General features: G+C 42.9%; 1 protein-coding gene across 1 annotated transcript in view; it reads left to right on the top strand.

Annotated features, from left to right (window-relative positions):
* Positions 1–18,470, top strand: part of LOC143989183 (L-gulonolactone oxidase-like) — a 195,542-nt gene that overhangs the window by 74,676 nt on the left and 102,396 nt on the right. The window contains exon 6 of the mRNA XM_077489222.1: positions 5,859–6,044. Coding sequence (XP_077345348.1) covers positions 5,859–6,044 — 186 coding nt within the window. The remainder of the gene's footprint in view (positions 1–5,858; positions 6,045–18,470) is intronic.

The raw sequence follows: 18,470 nt of genomic DNA, 5'->3' as shown, positions 1-18,470 counted from the left end.
CTTCCCCGCCCTGTGACTGGACAGTGAAAGGAGAAGCAGCAGACTGATGAGATTCCTATCTCCATGAAGATACATGAGGACACCTCCAAAATGGGCCACCGAATACATTTCTTCCAGTCAAAGTGCATTTCATACATTTTAAGCCCTAAAGAAGCGGCAGGCTTTCCCCGCTGAAATGTGTTGGCCACTCTCACTCATTTCATACATTTTAAGCCCTAAAGAAGTGTTAGGCTTCCCCTCTGAAATGTGTTGGCTGCTCTCACTCATTTCATACATTTTAAGCCATGAAGAAGTGGTAGGCCTTTCATGGCTGATGCAAGGACTTTTGACACCCTAGGCGAAACCTAATTTTTGCCCCACCCCTCTTTCTGGCCCGCCCCCTTTTCCATCCCTGTATATACTATGCATACCTCCCGAGTTTTGAGCTTGAGAATAAGGGACACTTCGGGGAGATGTGCACCGCGGCAAAAAGGGGGTGTTGCCAAACATGATCACGCAAGGGGTTTCAGGGCCGTGGTTAAACCGAACCTGGGCTTACTTGTACATATAAGATATGACTATGCTTTGATTGCTGTGCCACAAGCTGGAGTCTCAGGGATACATATAAACCTCAACACAATCATTTAGGGGAAAAAAAACTTCCAATACATCTGGTTTTGTATACACTGAAAATAGATAGCTTATAATATAGGATTATGAAGGACCTGAGGAACCCAGGATGGAGCCAGAGAATAAATATTCCAGTATGACGGAAGGATCACTATGGTACATGGAAGGCAGGAAGGAAGGATCACTATGGTACATGGAAGGCAGGAAGGAAGGATCACTATGGTACATGGAATGGAAGGATCACTTGTGTAGCGCCGGCTCCTGAAGAGCATGCTCTATGAGTTTTGTTATTTAACATTACCCTTGAACCGCAGTTTGGTTTTGGGTTTAATTATTCTAAATTTTGACCTCAGCACCAGTCTGGCTGGGCTGCACGGTGTTCTGCCTGACCATAGGTGGCGCTGTCATCCGTGGCAGGGATTAGAACGCAGTCTAGTTGGGTGTCTTAAGGTTATCCTTTCTGTGAACCAGCCCAGTGGGAGTGTCACTCTTGCTGTGCCTTCTGGGAGAGGGTGCTTAAGGTGCGGATGTCACGTGTTTCAGGGTTCCGGTCCAGAAGTGTTTTCTGGCTGATGGTCCTGGTCCTCCTGACCATGGCCTGGGGTGCAGATCCACTCGATCGCATGTCTCGGGGCTGGCTGGCCCAAGGTGAGGGAACTGAAGGAAGGATTCGAAGGTGGTCCAGGGCCGTCTCAGTCAGTGGAGAGGCCCAGCAACTGTGAAGGTGTCCAGTGGAGGACTCTTCTGGTTGGCTTCTCAACAAGAGCCTGGACAAGTTGAAGGACCCAAGTGAATCCTGACTCGTGTGGTATCGCCGGACCAGCTGCAAGATACTGGTATCATACGAGAGCCTTACAACTCTTCAGTTTCACTCAAGTGTTCTATGACAAAGTCTGTGGCAGAGACTTGTTCTTGATTTGAGCACCCTGTTGGCTGCTAGGCCTAGTGAGAGAAGGACTATCCAATAAGGGTGAAGATCCAGCTGTGAATGGCTATTCTCTGGATTTACTGATGTGAGAGACTTTTTCATACTAAATTAGCACTAAGAGTACCTGGACTTTTTTTCCTCCTTAAACCCTCTAACCCTACGTTGAGAGACTGTGTTGTTAACTATTTTTCGCAAATAAAAATCCCTTTAAAGCGGTAGTAAACCCGCATTTTTTTTTTTTTTTTTTTTTTAAACCTGCAAAGCAAAAGGCATAATGAGCTAGTATGCACCGCATACTAGCTCATTATGAAATACTTACCTTAGAACGAGGCCCCGACATCTGGCCCGATCCACGCCGAGGGAGCCGACATGCTCCCTCGGCGTCTCTTCCGGGTATCGCGGCTCCGGCGCTGTGAGTGGCCGGAGCCGCGATATCGTCACTCCCGCGCATGCGCGCGGGAGATTGCAGTCCGGCCGGACGAGCGCTGCCGGATTTTCACGGAGAGAACCCCCTTGTGCGCATGCGCCGCTGCAGTCAGCGGCGCATACCGAGGGGAATATCTCCTAAACCGTACAGGTTTAGGAGATATTTTTTTTACCTACAGGTAAGCCTTATTATAGGCTTTCCTGTAGGTAAAAGTAAAAAATGTGGGTATACAACCACTTTAAGTGGATCTAGCTTCAATCTCTACAGTTCTTGGGCCATCTACCTTGGGAAACCCCTAGACGCATACGAGGTGAAGAAGGTAACGATAAGCCAAATAAAACCAGCCGCTCCTTCGGGGGTCAGTGCTACACTTGCTACATGGAAGGCAGGAAGGAAAGATCACTTGCTACATGGAAGGCAGGAAGGAAGGATCACTTGCTACATGGAAGGCAGGAAGGAAGGAAGGATCACTATGGTACATGGAAGAAAGGAAGGATCACTATGGTAAATGGAAGAAAGGAAGGATCACTATGGTACATGGAAGAAAGGAAGGATCCCTAAGGCACATGAAAAAAAAGGATTACTATGGCACATGGAAGGCAGGAAGGATCACTATGACACCTGAAAGGCAAGAAGGATCACTATGCTACATGGAAGGCAGGAAGGATCACTATGGGAGATGGAAGGCAGAGAGGAAGGACCGCTATGTCACATGGAAGGCATGAAGGATCCCTATTGGTACATGAAAGGCAGGAAGAAAGGACCACTATGGAACATGGAAGGCATAAGGAGCACTATGGTACATGGAAGGCAGGAAGAAAGGCTCACTATGGTACATAGAAGGCAGGATCACTATGGTACATGGAAGGCAGGATCAATATGGCACATGGAAGGCAGGATCACTATGGTACATGGAAGACAGGATCAATATGGTACATGGAAGGCAGGATCACTATGGCACATGGAAGGCAGGATCATTATGGCACATGGAAGGCAGGAAGACTATGGCACATGGAAGGCAGGAAGACTATGGCACATGGAAGGCAGGAAGACTATGGCACATTGAAGGCAGGAAAACTATGGCACATTGAAGGAAGAGCTAGAGGGGAGAGATCACTCACCCAGGGCTGCATTGTCTTCAGAGGCTCAGGCAGCGACATCAGGACAGGAGCACTGGCTACTTTGAAATCTCCCGCCCACATCCCCTTCCCAGGCACAGATTGGCTGCACGCAGAGGTTGTGGGCAGGCACAGAGGGGACAAGGGGAGGATATGGGGCAGACCTAGCCTACCTCCTCCTCGTATGGGATATACAGAGGATGGGGGATGTGTACAGTGCAGCAGGCAAGCCAGCAGGTGTGGGGATATGCAGCAGGCGAGCCGCAGGCAGGGATGTGCAGCAAGTGACACGACGGGTGATGTGCACAGTGTTGCGGGCGTGCCGGCGGGTGGGGGATGGGCAGCGGGCGAGCCGATGGACGCGTGAGTGGGTGGTGGAGGTGACGGCACTGAGCGAGGCTGTGGCGCCCCCGACTGATGTGTGCTCTAAACCGACGCCTACCTTGCCTATAGGTAGCTCCGGCCCTGAGGCCTTTCCCCCGAAATGTGTTGGCTTCTCTTAATCATTTCATATATTTTAAGCCCTGAAGAAGTGGTAGGCCTTTCCCCCGAAATGTGTTGACCGCTCTTAATAATTTCATCCATTTTAAGCCTTGAAGAAGTGGTAGGATTTCCTCCAGAATCTTTTGGCTGTTCTCACTCATTCAATACATTTTAAGCCTTGAAAAAGTGGTAGGCCTTTCCCCCGAAATGTTTTGACTGCTCTTAATAATTTCACACATTTTAAGCCCTGACAAAGTGGTAGGCCCTTCCGCCCGAAATGTGTTGGCTGCTCTCAATCATTTCATACATTTTAAGCCCTGAAGAAGTGGTAGGCCTTTCACCTGAAATATGTTGGTCAGTCTTAATCAATACTCATATTTTACTATGGTACATAGAAGGCAGGATCAATATGGCACATGGAATGCAGGATCACTATGGTACATGGAAGGCAGAGGGATGTGCAGTGGGCGAGCCGACGGGCGGTGGAGGTGAGGGCACTGAGCAAGGCTTGAAGCTTGAAGAAGTGGTAGGCTTTCTCCCGAAATGTGTTGGCTGCTTTTCATCATTTCATATATTTGAAGCCCTGAAGAAGTGGTAGGCTTTTCCGCCGAAATGTGTTGACTGCTCTTAATAATTTCATACATTTTACGCCTGGAAGAAGTGGTAGGCCTTTCTCCCGAAATGTATTGGCTGCTCCCACTCATTTCATACATTTTAAGCCTTGAAAAAGTGGTAGGCCTTTCCCCCGAAATGTATTGGCTGCTCTCACTCATTTCATATATTTTAAGCCCTGAAGAAGTGGTAGGCCTTTCACCTGAAATATGTTGGGAATTCTTAATCAATACTCATATTTTACTAATCGAGAAACGTGACCATTGTTACTAGACACTCCTTGCCCCATAAGAAACAAAAAAAAACATCATTAGTCTACCAGAAAGTGGTGAAGTTTACAGAGCTCTGACACTTCCTGGTAGTGTCACAAGCTGGCCTGCTCCCCTGTCTTGTGTGTCTCCCTATTGGCCAATGAAGATACCATTCAAATTGATTGGTCAATAGGAAGTGGTGGATGGAGAAAAGGGATGGGCCTTCATCACTAGCCTACCAGAAAGTGATGAGGTTTGCAGAGCTTCAACACTTCATAGCGTTACAAGCTGGCCTGCCCCCATCTCACATGTCTTCCTTATGGCCAATAAAGATACAAATCAAATTGATGGGCCTACAGGAAGTGGTGGATGGTGGAAAGGGATGGACCTTCATCACTAGCCTATCAGAAGGTGCTGAAGATTGCAGAGCTCTGACACTTCCTGGTAGTGTCACAAGTTGGCCTGCCCCCTCCTGTCTCTTGTGTCTCCCTACTGACCAATGAAAATAACACTTCCTGGTAGTGTCATGAGCCAGTCCGCCCCCTTCTGTCTCCTGAGTCTCCCTATAGGACACCAATCAAATTGAATGGTCAATAGGAGGTGGTGGAAAGGGGTGGGCCTTCATCATTGTACCAGAAATTGCTGAAGTTTGCATAGCTTCAACACTTGCTGAAAGTATCACAAGCTGGTCCATCCCCTCCCGTCTCGGTATCTCCCTTTTGGCCAATAAAGACACAAATTGATGGGCCAATAGGGAGTTGTGTATAGTGTAAAGGGATGGGCCTTCAGCTCTAGTCTACCATAAAGTGTGGAGGTTTGCAGAGCTTCAACACTTCATAGCATTACAAGCTGGCCTGCCCCCTGTCTCACATGTCTTCCTAATGGCCAATAAAGATACAAATCAAATTGATGGGCCTACAGGAAGTGGTGGGTGGTGGAAAGGGGTGGACCTTCATCTCTAGTCTACCATAAAGCGCTAAAGTTTGTGATAGTGTCACCAGCTGGCCCGCTCCCTACAATCTCTTGTGTCTTCCTATTGGCTGGTGAAGATATCAATCAAAGTAATGAGCCAATAGAGAGTAGAGGGAGGCGGAAAGAGAGAGACCTTCATCACTAGTCTACCAGAACGTGCTGAAGTTTGCAGATCGTCAACATTTTGTGATAGTGTCACCAGCTGGCCCGCCCTCTACAATCTCTTGTGTCTCCCTATTGGCCAATGAAGATACCAATCAAAGTGATGGGACAATAGAGAGTGGCGGGTGGTGGAAAGGGAGAGACCTTCACCACTAGGGTACCAGAAAGTACAGAAGCTTTGCAGATTTGAGTATTTCTAGACTTCGGGAGGCTACCCTGGGGCTATGGAGACTTCTAAAAGGGATTGCATAATTACTAGATGTTCATGAGGCTGACCTTTCGTCCTTCTTTTGCAGGTGTTATCGCTGACGATGATGACGGCATCTGGGGAAATTCTGGAATGTTCTGAGTCGGCGAACCCCGAAATCTTTCAGGCGGCCCGCCTTCACCTGGGCTCCTTGGGGGTCATTCTCACCGTCACTCTGCAGTGTAGACCCGCCTTCCGCCTGCAGGAGATCCAGTTCTCCTCCACCTTACCAGAGGTACTGATGAAAGCTTTGCAGATCTTATATAACACCAAAGTAACCAACTGGTGAAAAACATTCACCAGATACAAGGTAACTGGTCAGAGTTCTACCGGCCTTTCAGATATATGGTAGGTAAGCAGCAGGTGCCCAACACCTGATCCATGGTGGCAGTGGATGGAGACTCCTGACTCAAGACCACATGGTGGAGAAGGTGGATGGACAAGAGAACTGTATGTGCTCCAGTAGTCCATTGCTCCGACTCTACCTGGTTCCATGTGGATGTCGAAGGCAGCAAAGTTCCCAAGGCAATCTTCTAAAGAATAAGTCTAATGGTTTTGATTTGGTCTGTTCAGAAAACATTGGTTGGACGATTGTCTCACACACATTAGGGCAGGCTGAAGGATATGTGACTCGGTGGCCAAAAAATAAGAAAATACCTCAATGAGAAAATATATCACATTTTGGCCACTAGGTGGAGCCAATTATCATAGGGATTACCTAGAGAAATGACAGCCAAAAATGCATGCAGCATGCCTGTGACATTTGTCCAACTAATGTTTTATCTATTTATATATACATTTATTACGGGAAAGTTTCACCCTGACTTACCACAGATCTGGAAGAAATGCGCAAAGCATAAGGGGGCGTATTTATAAAAAAAAATAAAAATCACATAGCTGTTTATCCAACAAAACTGTAAATTGCGTCTGAATGGGGCAAAATCGAACATTCTCAGGCTATATTCTCTGCAGATTAAATGTGTAGAAAATACCACAGTACAGCCACTAGATGGAGCTAAGGAGCATACTTATTACCAAGGACAGTCAGTGCCATCTAGTGGCCATAATGTGATATTTTCTGCATTCACATATTCGATCTGCAGAGGATATAGTCTGAGGACATTCGCTTTTGTCCCTTTCAAACGCAGAATGTGCACATTTTTTTTTATAGATCTGCATTATGGCCACTAGATGGAGCTGAGGGGCATACTTATTACCAATGACAGTCAGTGCCATCTAGTGGCCATAATGTGATATTTTCCGCATTCATATATTCAATCTGCAGAGGATATAGGCTGAGAACATTCGCTTTTGTCCCTTTCAAACACAGAATGTGCACATTTTTTTATAGATCTCCATCATGGCCACTAGATGGAGCTGAGGGGTATACTTATTACCAATGACAGTCAGTGCCATCTACTGGCCATATTGTGATATTTTCCACATTCACATATTCGATCTGCAGAGAATATAGTCTGAGAACATTCGCGTTTGTCCCTTTCAAACACAGAATGTGCACATTTGTTTTTTTATAGATCTTCATCATGGCCACTAGATGGAGCTGAGGGGTATACTTATTACCAATGACAGTCAGTGCCATCTAGTGGCCATATTGTGATATTTTCCACATTCACATATTCGATCTGCAGAGATTATAGTCTGAGAACATTCGCATTTGTCCCTTTCAAACACAGAATGTGCACATTTTTTTTTTTTATAGATCTGCATTATGGCCACTAGATGGAGCTGAGAGGCATACTTATTACCAATGACAGTCAGTGCCATCTAGTGGCCATAATATGATATTTTCCACATTCACATATTCAATCTGCAGGGAATATAGTCTGAGAACGTTTGGCTCCTTTCGCACAGAATGTACAAACAGCTAAATGATTTTTTTTATTGACGTGCGACTGCAGAAAATACTGCATTATAACCACTAGATGGTGCTGATGAGCCATACCTAATATCTGCGACAGTCAATGCCATCTGGTGGCCATAATGTGGCAACTTCTGAATTCGCACATTCAATCTGTGTTTGAATATAGCCCGAGAACATTCGATTTTGCCCCTTTCACACAGAATGTGCAGTTTCGATATAAAAAAAATTTGCATAGCTGTTTGTCTATCAAAATTGCATGTTCTGTGCGGAAGGGGCAAAATCGAATGCTCTCAAGCTATAGTCAAACGCCAATCGAATGTGTGAATTCGGAAACTGCCATATTATGGCCACCAGATGGCACTGACTGCCGCAAAAAATTATAAATGGCTCCCCAGCACTCAATCTAGTGGCTATAATGCAGTATTTTGCACAGTCACACAGTTATAAAAAAAATGTGCATAGCTGTTTGTCTAACTGCGTGACTGAGGAAAATACTGCACTATGGCCACTAGATGGCGCTGGGGAGCAATATATAAATTTTTGCGACAGTCAGTGCCATCTGGTGGCCATAATATGGCAGTTTCCGAATTCACACATTCGATTGCCGTTTGAATATAGCCTGAGAACATTTGATTTTGCCCCTTCTGCACAGAACATGCAATTTCGATAGACAAACAACTATGCAAATTTTCTTTAAATAAATGAGTGACTGTGGAAAATACTGCATTATGGCCTCTAGATGGAGCTAGGGAATACACCTCATATCTATGACAATCAGTGCCATCTAGTGGCCATAATACGGTATTTTCTGCATTCACATACTCGATCTGCAGGGAATATTGCCTGAGAACATTACATTTTCCCCCTTTCGTTCAGAACGTGCAGTTCCGATAGACAAACAGCTATGCAATTTTTTTTTTATAAATGTGTGACTGTAGAAAATTCTGCATTATGACCACTAGAAGAGTAACAGAGGAGTCATACCTAATATTTACAACAGTCAGTGCCACCTGGAGGCCATAATGTGTCAGTTTCCAAATTCACACATTCAATCTGCTTTTGAATATAGCCTGAGAACATTCAGTTTGGCCCCTTTCGCCCAGAACATGCAGTTTCAAAAGGACAAACTATGCAAATTATTATTATTATTATTTTTTAATAAAAGTGCAACTACGGAAAATACTGCATTATGGCCACTAGATGGAGCTAATGAGCACAACTAATATCTACAGCAAACAATGCCATCTAGTGGCCATAATGTGGTATTTTCTTCAGTCACATATTCAATCTGCAGGGAATATAGCCTGAGAACAATGCCATCTAGTGGCCATAATGTGGTATTTTCTTCATTCACATATTCGATCTGCAGGGAATATAGCCTGAGAACAATGCCATCTAGTGGCCATAAGGTGGCATTTACTTCATTCACATATTCGATCTGCAGGGATAATAGCCTGAGAACATTCGATTTTGCCCCTTTCATACAGAACATGCAGCTTTGATTGACAAACGGCTATGCAATTTTTTTTATAAGCGCACGACTGCGGAATATACCGCATTATGGCCACTAGATGGAGTGGAGGAGCATACCACATTTCTATGACAGTCAGTGCCATCATGCAGCCATAATTGGGTATTTTCCTCATTTACACATTTGATCAGGAGGGGAATATAGCCTCCTGATCAATAGAGAAATAGCCTCAATAGCCTCCTGATCAATAGCCTCAATAGCCTGATCAATAGCCTCCTGATCAATAGGGCAATGTAAACATGCAGTTTCAATAGACAAACAGCTATGCACACTTTGTTTATATAGATGTGAGAAAATACAGCATTATGGCCACTAGATGGCGATGAGGAGCCATAACTACTGTCTGCGACAGTCAGTGCCATCTAGTGGTCATAATGTGGTATTTTCAGCATTCACACATTCAATCTGAAGGGGATATATTCTGAAAACATTAGATTTTTCCCCTTACACACAGAACATACAGTTTCAATAGACAAAGAGCATTGCAATTTTTTTTTATAAAGACACTTGTTTATCCAGGAATTCAGCTTTAATTATTGCCTGCATCATAAAAATAATACAATTTGTTGAAATGTTTTGAATTTTGCAGAGTGAAAACTCTGTATTGTATTATATACAGTACATAATTTCACAGATAGAAATCTGGATGAAGTGTATCTTTATTATTAGTGTCTCATTCCTCTCCAGTCTTGTTGTCACCCCCCCCCCCCCCCCCCCCCCGCTGTCCTCTCTGATGTGCTCTCTTCCCCCCAATCCAATCTACATGTCATATCAGCCGAGGTCCACCCCGCATTAACCTACAGGCTCCGTCATTCAGGTTTTCCATCTTCTTCCCTCCACCCCTGTGCTGACCTGACAACCCCATTGTAATGATATGGCTGTCCCCAGTTATGCGTTCCCCTCTGTCCCTCGAGGCGAAAAAACTCAGATTGTGTTCACCGCATACAATTTCCATCTTCTGATTTCCAATAAACAGATTAATAGTCCCCATATATGAAATTTAGTTCTAGTTTAGTATAGAGTAATGTTTGCCCTGTGACTTTAATTGAGGTGCAACACATGCGGCCACTAATATGTGTACAAATGTATTAATAAATACAATACATGAGAAATGTATAAAATATTATCAAGCTGATTCGCAATAATTCCATAATAATTGCATTCCATGGTACTAGGGGTGGTTATAGGATGTGCACACGGTACAGGAGGACATGTCAGAGGCTGTGGACATGGTACAAGAGGTGGTCAGAAGCTGCAGACATGGTACAGGAGGACATGTCAGAGGCTGCGGACATGGTAGAGGAGGACATGTCAGAGGCTGCAAACATGGTACAAGAGGTGGTCAGAAGCTGTAGACATGGTACAGGAGGACACGTCAGTGATGGGGACATGGTACAGGAGGACATGTCAGAGGCTGTGGAAATGGTACAGGAGGACATGCCAGAGGCTGCGGACATGGTACAGGAGGACATGTCAGTGTCTGAGGACATGGTACAGAAGGACATGTCAGAGGCTGTGGACATGGTACAGGAGGACATGTCCGAGGCTGGGGACATGGTACATAAGGACATGTCAGAGGCTGCAGACATGGTACAGGTGGGCATGTCAGAGGCTACAGGCATGGTACAGGAGAGTAATAACAGGAGGTGGTCAGAGGCTGTGGAGGGGTCCAGTCTTACTGGGCTGTGATGAGAGGCGCGAGCCACCACCGAGACCTCACAGAGACCAGTGCCACTGCTGCCTTACATTTAAAAATGGCGCCGCCCGGCATTACATCACTGCGCAGCGCACAGTTTACATGTCAGCCCGGGTCCGCAGCCATATTTTTTATGGGTACCACTGCCCTCCAAGTGGCCCCAAGGCAGACGGCCGCGGGCCCATTCCCACAGCTCCCTGGTTAGACGTTCCTGGTGGTTGCCTTTTGGAAATAGTGCCATGTGTATTGAATTTTAGCTGCTTTATATTCATATACACAGCTACTCCTGATGAAGCAAACTGAGATACGTGAAACGCGTTGAGTTTTTAGGATTTTTTATTTTTATCATGTGTTGACATTTAGAACAATGTTATTATGTATGGAATTTAATATGGCATTTTTAAGAATCAGCTTGAGAATATTGTATTGATTTTTATGTATGGTAATGACAAATTGTATTTATTTATCAATACATTTTAAGTATGTATTTAGTGACCATGTGTGTTTGGCCTCTGCCCAATTTTTATTTCATAATTGGAGTGCTTCTTTCAGTTTGTAAGCCAATGTTTTATATCTTTTTCCCCCCCACTTTTTATATACATTGTTGATTTGCAAATAAACATTTAATACAAAGTGTAGCCATAGCACGGGATTCTTAGATCAATGGACTTTCTGGGTCAAAGCTGTAAAGCTGTTTGTCTTCAGACTGTCTCTCACTGAGTAGTTGCAGCAGGGAGCTGATCTGTGTCAGACATTTGTGGCCACAGCCAAGAATTGCACAGTCATGAGGATTTACATCATTGTGCCCTCTCAGGTCAGGAAGTGAATGGTGACCCTGAATGATGCCTGAACAAAGATGGCTCCGTTCTTAATCTTAAGTAGAGAAAAGCAGATGAAGGCATTGTCAGGAGGAGTGATGCCTGGAAGGGTTAAACTGACACAGTACTCAGCATGCATGGGCTTATCATGAAAAAATGTATCAGATGCTAGATCCACTTTGAATATTATTATTATTATTATCATTATTATTATTTTGTTTTATTATTATTATTATTATTATTATTATTATTATTGTTTTTGTTGTTATTATATTATATTTTAGTATTAACATTAATATTATTATTGTTATTAGATGTTATTATAGTATATTTTCATATGGACATAATTTTTTATTTTATTTTTATTATTATTATAACAATAAATAATGTTAATCATATAATATAATACAATAATATCTAATAACAACAATAATAATAATAATAAAAATAATAATAACGATAATAATAATAAAAATAGTAATAATAATAATTAGGGATGCACCAATACATTGGTCACTGGAAAATAGGGTTATCTGCATTTTACTGATTAAAAAAAAAAGATGTCGATAATGGCATGCTGCGTCCCAATGACTTCAATGCAAAATCGAGTCCCAATGACTTTAATGCAAAAACGCCCCCTTTTGACTGCAATGCAAAATCACATCCCTTTGACATCAATGCAAAAACACCCCCTATTTACTGCAATGCAAAATCGTGCCCCATTAATATTAAAGCGGTTCTCCACCCTAAAGGGGAAGTTCTGCTAATCTGACCCCTCCCCCCCTCCGGTGCCACAATCGTCACCTTTCAGGGGGGAGGGGGGTGCAGTTACCTGGATAATCCAGGTATCTGTACCCACTTCCGGGACAGACCGCCGCAGACCCCGCAGACGCAAACACAGTTCCCAGGACACAGCGGGGACCAGTAGAGACGCGCAGCGCGACTCGTGCATGCGCAGTAGGGAACCGGGCAGTGAAGCCGCAACGCTTCACTACCCGATTCCCTGACAGAGGATGGCTGCGGGGGCAGCAGAGAGACGAGCGATCGCTCATCATCTGCCGCCGACATCGCTGGATCATGGGACAGGTAAGTGTCCATTTATTAAAAGTCAGCAGCTGCAATATTAGTAGCTGCTGGCTTTTAATATTTTTTTTTTAGGCGTAGAACCGCTTTAAAGAAAAATCATGTCCTATTGACTTCGATGCAAAAATGCCAGACACATTAACTAAATTAATTTTTTTTTTTTTAAACTGTCAGTTTCGGTTTTGGTTTTCAGCCAAGTACATCTTGAAGTTTCGGTTTCGGCACTGTAATTTTCATTTTGCTGCACCACTAATAATAATAAGAGCAATAAATTTACAATATATTAATAAAATAAAATATAATATAATATCTAATAATAATAATATGATAATATTAGTAATACTACCACTACTACTACTACTACTACTACTACTACTAATAATAATAATAATAATTATAATAATAATAAATACAATAAAAAATATAATATAATATAAAATGATAATAATAATAAGAGTAACGATGATAGAAACAATAATAATATAAATACATAATAGTAATAATAAAATACATAAAATAATATTAACATTAAAATATACAGTATATGAGCAAAATATAATAATAATGATAATAAACATTATTATTATTATTATTATTATTATTATTATTATTATTATTAATAATAATGATAATAAACATTATTATTATCATTATTATTATTAATAATGATAATAATAATAATATCTACAGATACTCAAAAAAAAACTGCTTTATCATGACATAAAACAAGGCAAGCCTCAATGCTCTCCTCCAGCCCTCAGATATTTCAAGACTTTTAAAATAATGTCAAAAAATATTAAAACAAGAGAAAAATGTATATCTGGGAACACGGCCAGTGAAAGGGAAAGCCTGAAAACCTCTATTAATGAGGGCCGTGTCTCAGGAACAGCAACAATGTGAAACTTCAACACTTGATAAGTGCAGGCTGGATTCACGAAGAAGATAATTGGCCCTGAGATCCCATGTGACTGCAAGAGTTTTACTTTTTCTAAAAGCGTAAATTGTCCCCCAAACTTTGCTTAACTTGACCTCCAAGCCAGTTCTGACATTTCTCACATACATGGAAAATCAGCTTTTTTTCCACTAGATAATTTCTTAGGACCCCCAAATATTATATAAATATATCTTTAAGCAGAGGCCATGGAGAATAAAATGGCTGTTGTTGCTCAGTTCCTCTCACTCTGTGCAGTGCAGCTGATGCTGATGCCCCCGGTCGGAAAAGTCCCGGCTCCCCGGTGGGACGGAAGAGCCTGGGAATAGCGGTGGTGGCGGTAGGGGGGAGGGAACCTCTTCTTCTGCCTGTAAAAGTGATCAAGTGGCTGTGCTAACATGTTGGCAACCCATAGTGCTCTGGGGATCCTTTGTCATGTTTTACATATTTATTTGTAAAATAAGGATTGTATATAGGTTGTAAAATATAGTATAATATACAGTATTATATAATAGTATTATTATATATTTGATATATTATTATTATATATAATCAGAACTCTCCCTTTCTGAGTCACCGCTTTTCTCCGCCCCCTTCCCACCTCCAAGCTCCGTCCCTTGGTTCCACCCCCTAACCACCTCCCAGTACCGCACCTTTTAGCGGATACAGAAGCAAGTATCACTTTGTGATGATAAGTCATTTGTATGGAATTTGTTAATGATAACAAGAAATGCAGTAAAATAGATACCCCACAACCAGCAACAATAGACCACCGGTTGACCCCCCCCCACAACAATAGACCCACCAGCAACAATAGACCCACCCACAACAACACACCCCCAGCAACAATAGATCTCCCCCACAACAATAGACACCCCCAGTAATGATAGACCCCCCACAACAGTGTACACCCCCCCAGAAACAATAGAACCCACCACAACAATAGACCTCCAGCAACAATAGATCCCCCTCCAGCGCCATTTGACCTCCTCACAGCACCTGACCCACCAGTAACAATAGACCCACCCACAACAACATACACCCAACAACAATAGACAACAAACTGAGATGCCCATTTTTTTTCCTGCTTTTAACCCTTCAACCTCAGGGACAACATGTTTACTTGCTGCCTAATATATCTCACCCACTTCAATGTTTTTCACTTAACCTGTCAGTGGTCATTATGTCATTATTATTATTGTTAGGCCGCGTACACACGGGCGGACTGTATGGCCTACTTAGTCCGTCGAAACACATTTCAGTGGACAGTCCGCTCGTGTGTGGGCTTTAGCGGACTTTTTCAGCGTGCAGTCTGGCGTACTAAGTATTTCGGAATTTCCGTAATACTGTCCGTCACACTTTGGTTTCAGCGGACAATCCGCTCGTCAGTAGGCTAGTTCGACGGACTAAGAATGGCGCATGCTCAGAAAGGATTTACACGGCGGAAGGTTGCATTGCTGTGTATTGGACTTCCTATTTCTAGTCCCGTCGTATGTGCTGTACACGTCATCGCGCAAGCTTTCGACTGACTGTTTGTGCATCCGTGTGTGGTCAAGTCCGTTCATTCGAAAGTATGACGGACTGTCCGTCGGATTGTATGACGGACTAAGTAGGCCATACAATCCGCCCGTGTGTACGCGGCTTTAGTATTATTATTATTATTATTATTATTATGTCATTATGGCTGATCGGTGTAGAAAACCATTATAGTTTTCATTTGGTTATATAAGTACCTGAAATAAATAAATAAAGCAAAAATAAATAAATAAATAAATAAATAAGCAAAAAAAAAAATGTATATATATATATATAAAAAACACAATAAAAAAAAAATAAAAATAAAATAATGGCATCCCTTTTACACGTAGATGGGAAGATGGTAAAAGCAGAGCAGAGACGTCATTGGAATATATTACAGATGCGGATTGCGGCGTGACACTCGCAGTGCCATTGACCTTTGACCCTGGAACGGGGCGCCGCTCATCTCCCTGCGGCTCCTGGGAATGAAATTGAATAAGGGGGGGTGGAGGAGGCTCTGGACATTAGAAGGGAATACACATTGTAGAATGGCGGTGAATACCCAGTAGTCCCTTGCTGACTACACATCAGACCCCAGCGTGGGGCGGCTTCGGGGGCGAGGTGATAGATTGGGCTGAATTAGGCAATGTCAGGGGGTCCTAATTTTAAAAATCGACTCCATCTTTATTGCCTCACGCACCACTGAAGCCACAAATGGAAAAGTAATTTATTTCTATACTCTTGGGCTTCTCGGTGTCTTCCACCTTGAACCCGCATAGGTTCTCACAGCGGAGCTGTTGGCTCTCTAGGTTCTATTCAACCGTATGTCTGTGCAAGGCAATCCTGGGCTAAAAGATGCACCGTCGCTTTAAATTTCCGACGGCGCTAGGTCATGTGATGTGGCTTTATAAAAAAAAAACTGTAAATTTTTTTTCCACGCTCTAAAGCTATAAAAAATCCCACCCAGCTGTAGACCTTCAATAAGATCAAAATTAAAACCTGATATGAAAAATAAATAAATAAATAAAATGATGTGACTGTACAGTAAAATATATACAGTATATGTAAATCGCTGCGTGAACTGACGGCGCTATATACGTACCTGTAATAAATAATTAAATAAATAATCAAATAAAATATATATAAATACTGTATAATATGAAATAAATTAAAAATAGATAATTATTCAAAGAAACATTAAAAATAAAAATAATATTACAAGCATCCTTAGTAAATAATATACTCCAATAAATACCAGCAAATGTGCAGACAAAAAATAAATAAATAAATCATAAAAGCAGTATGCAGCATATGTCCCCTTCACAAAATGAATTTTATGTTTCAAGCAATATACAAATAGGGGGTTTAATTAGAAAATAAAAATAAAAATCACTTGGCGAATTTCGAAAGCACAGCTGTCACAAAGAACTCCCCCCGTAATTTGCCTAATTCGTTTATTTGCAACGATCGTTAGCGCCAATCAAAATCGGAAGAAGTTCTGGACAGCTGCGCTCCGAAGAAATCTTTGCCTTTTATTCAAAAAATGTCATCAAAGATACATGCCACAGCAGAGCGGACAAAAAAAACGTACGCGTTTCACACTACAAACAGTGCTTAAAGTGGTTGTAAACCCTTACAAACCACTTTGACCTACAGGTAAGCCTTGATCTAGAGAAGAGATCCAAGGTTTAGGAGATATTTAGGAGATATTTACTAAAAGACAGTGACAGCTGTCAGCGGCACGCAGGCGCACTATCGCCGTTAGCAGCATGCCGCTGCTAATGGCGGTATGCCGTTAGTGACGGCTCCCGTGCGCATGCGCGGGAGTGACGTCATCGCTGCTCCGGCGCTGTGAGTGGCCGGAGCAGCGATACCCAGAAGAAGATGGACGCTCCGGACTACAGGGGACAGCGGTGACATCGCTGGCTCCTGTGTCAGGTAAGTGTCAGGTATGCGATGCATAGTAGCCCATTATGCTTTACCTTTGCAGGGAGACAAAGAGGAAGTAAACCCATTAGGGTTTACTTCCTCTTTAACCATAGATGAATGATTGTTAGCGCCACCTAGTGGGCATAATGTTGTATTTTCTTCATTGAAGTATTTCAGAAAAATACTGCTTTGTGGCCACTAGATGGAGCTGACAATCATAGATGAAATAGCTCCCCTGCGGAAGTCTAAAAGGCACAGGAAGCATGATGCAGAGAAGGACTCTTGCCCTCTGAATAGGTCTTATCCCCCCCCTCCCCCACTGAATTACAACTACACACGGCAATGCACCTTAATGCTTTGAATTGCAAATAGTTTGGCATGTCCGATTTTCAGGGCATCTTGGTGCATTGGCAGCCCATGGCATTGGACTGTTAACATGAATTGCGTTACGGCAGACCATTGAAACTTGTTGGCTGCCAATGTACCAAAAACATCCTAAAATGCATCAAAGACCTGTGAAAATGCAAATGGGCCCAGATGCATCGGCGTAGACTGACAGCCCGGCGAATCAGCGTACGGCCTTGGTAAATCGGTCCGGCTTGCCTGCTGTAGATGCAGTTGTTTACTTTATCAGTGCCTGAGACTGGACGCAGGAGGCACCTGTTGCTCTGATTTATCCGAAGATTAAAGTCGAAGCTCTTGGCAGTGGTATTTAAGTGAAAGTCATTTCAGTAAGATTATAGCCTCGGATCTGGGCAGAGAACGCTCGTAGCCTTTCCCAAGGTCAAAAACTCACATCCCTAATTAATTCCCTGCAGATCTGCCCACGTACATTTTGCATTAATACAAATGTTTGTGCGGCTATATCTTCCCGACAGCTTTCCTCGCTGCTTTTTTTTTTCATGTTTTTGAGGAGGAGAAGGTGTCATAAATTCCAATTAAATTATTTTAAAAAATATTGCTATGTCCTGCGCTATAGAGTGAGGTCCCGAATATTAAAATCAAAGTCAAAATAAACTACAAACATTATAACAGGTTGTTATGCATTTTAGCTATCGCTATGCTAACAGTCTTGGGATAGCTAAAATGCAGTTGCTGTAGAAAAAGCTGCTCCAGGTTTCTTTCATGCTTCTGACTATTGAGGAGCTTGGGTACAGGCATGGGTTCTCTCTTTGGTCTGAGTTTGGGTTCAGGCTTAGGTTCTGACTTTGGTTTTGGCTTAGGTTTAGGCTTGGGTTCGGGCTTTGGTCTAGGCTTAGGTTCAGGCTTTGGG

The sequence above is a fragment of the Lithobates pipiens genome, unplaced genomic scaffold (assembly GCF_037356315.1).
Source record: "Lithobates pipiens isolate NorthernLeopardFrog02 unplaced genomic scaffold, aLitPip1_a1.2 Scaffold_18, whole genome shotgun sequence".
NCBI classification, from domain to species: domain Eukaryota; kingdom Metazoa; phylum Chordata; class Amphibia; order Anura; family Ranidae; genus Lithobates; species Lithobates pipiens.
This window is presented reverse-complemented; position numbering and strand designations above follow the sequence as displayed.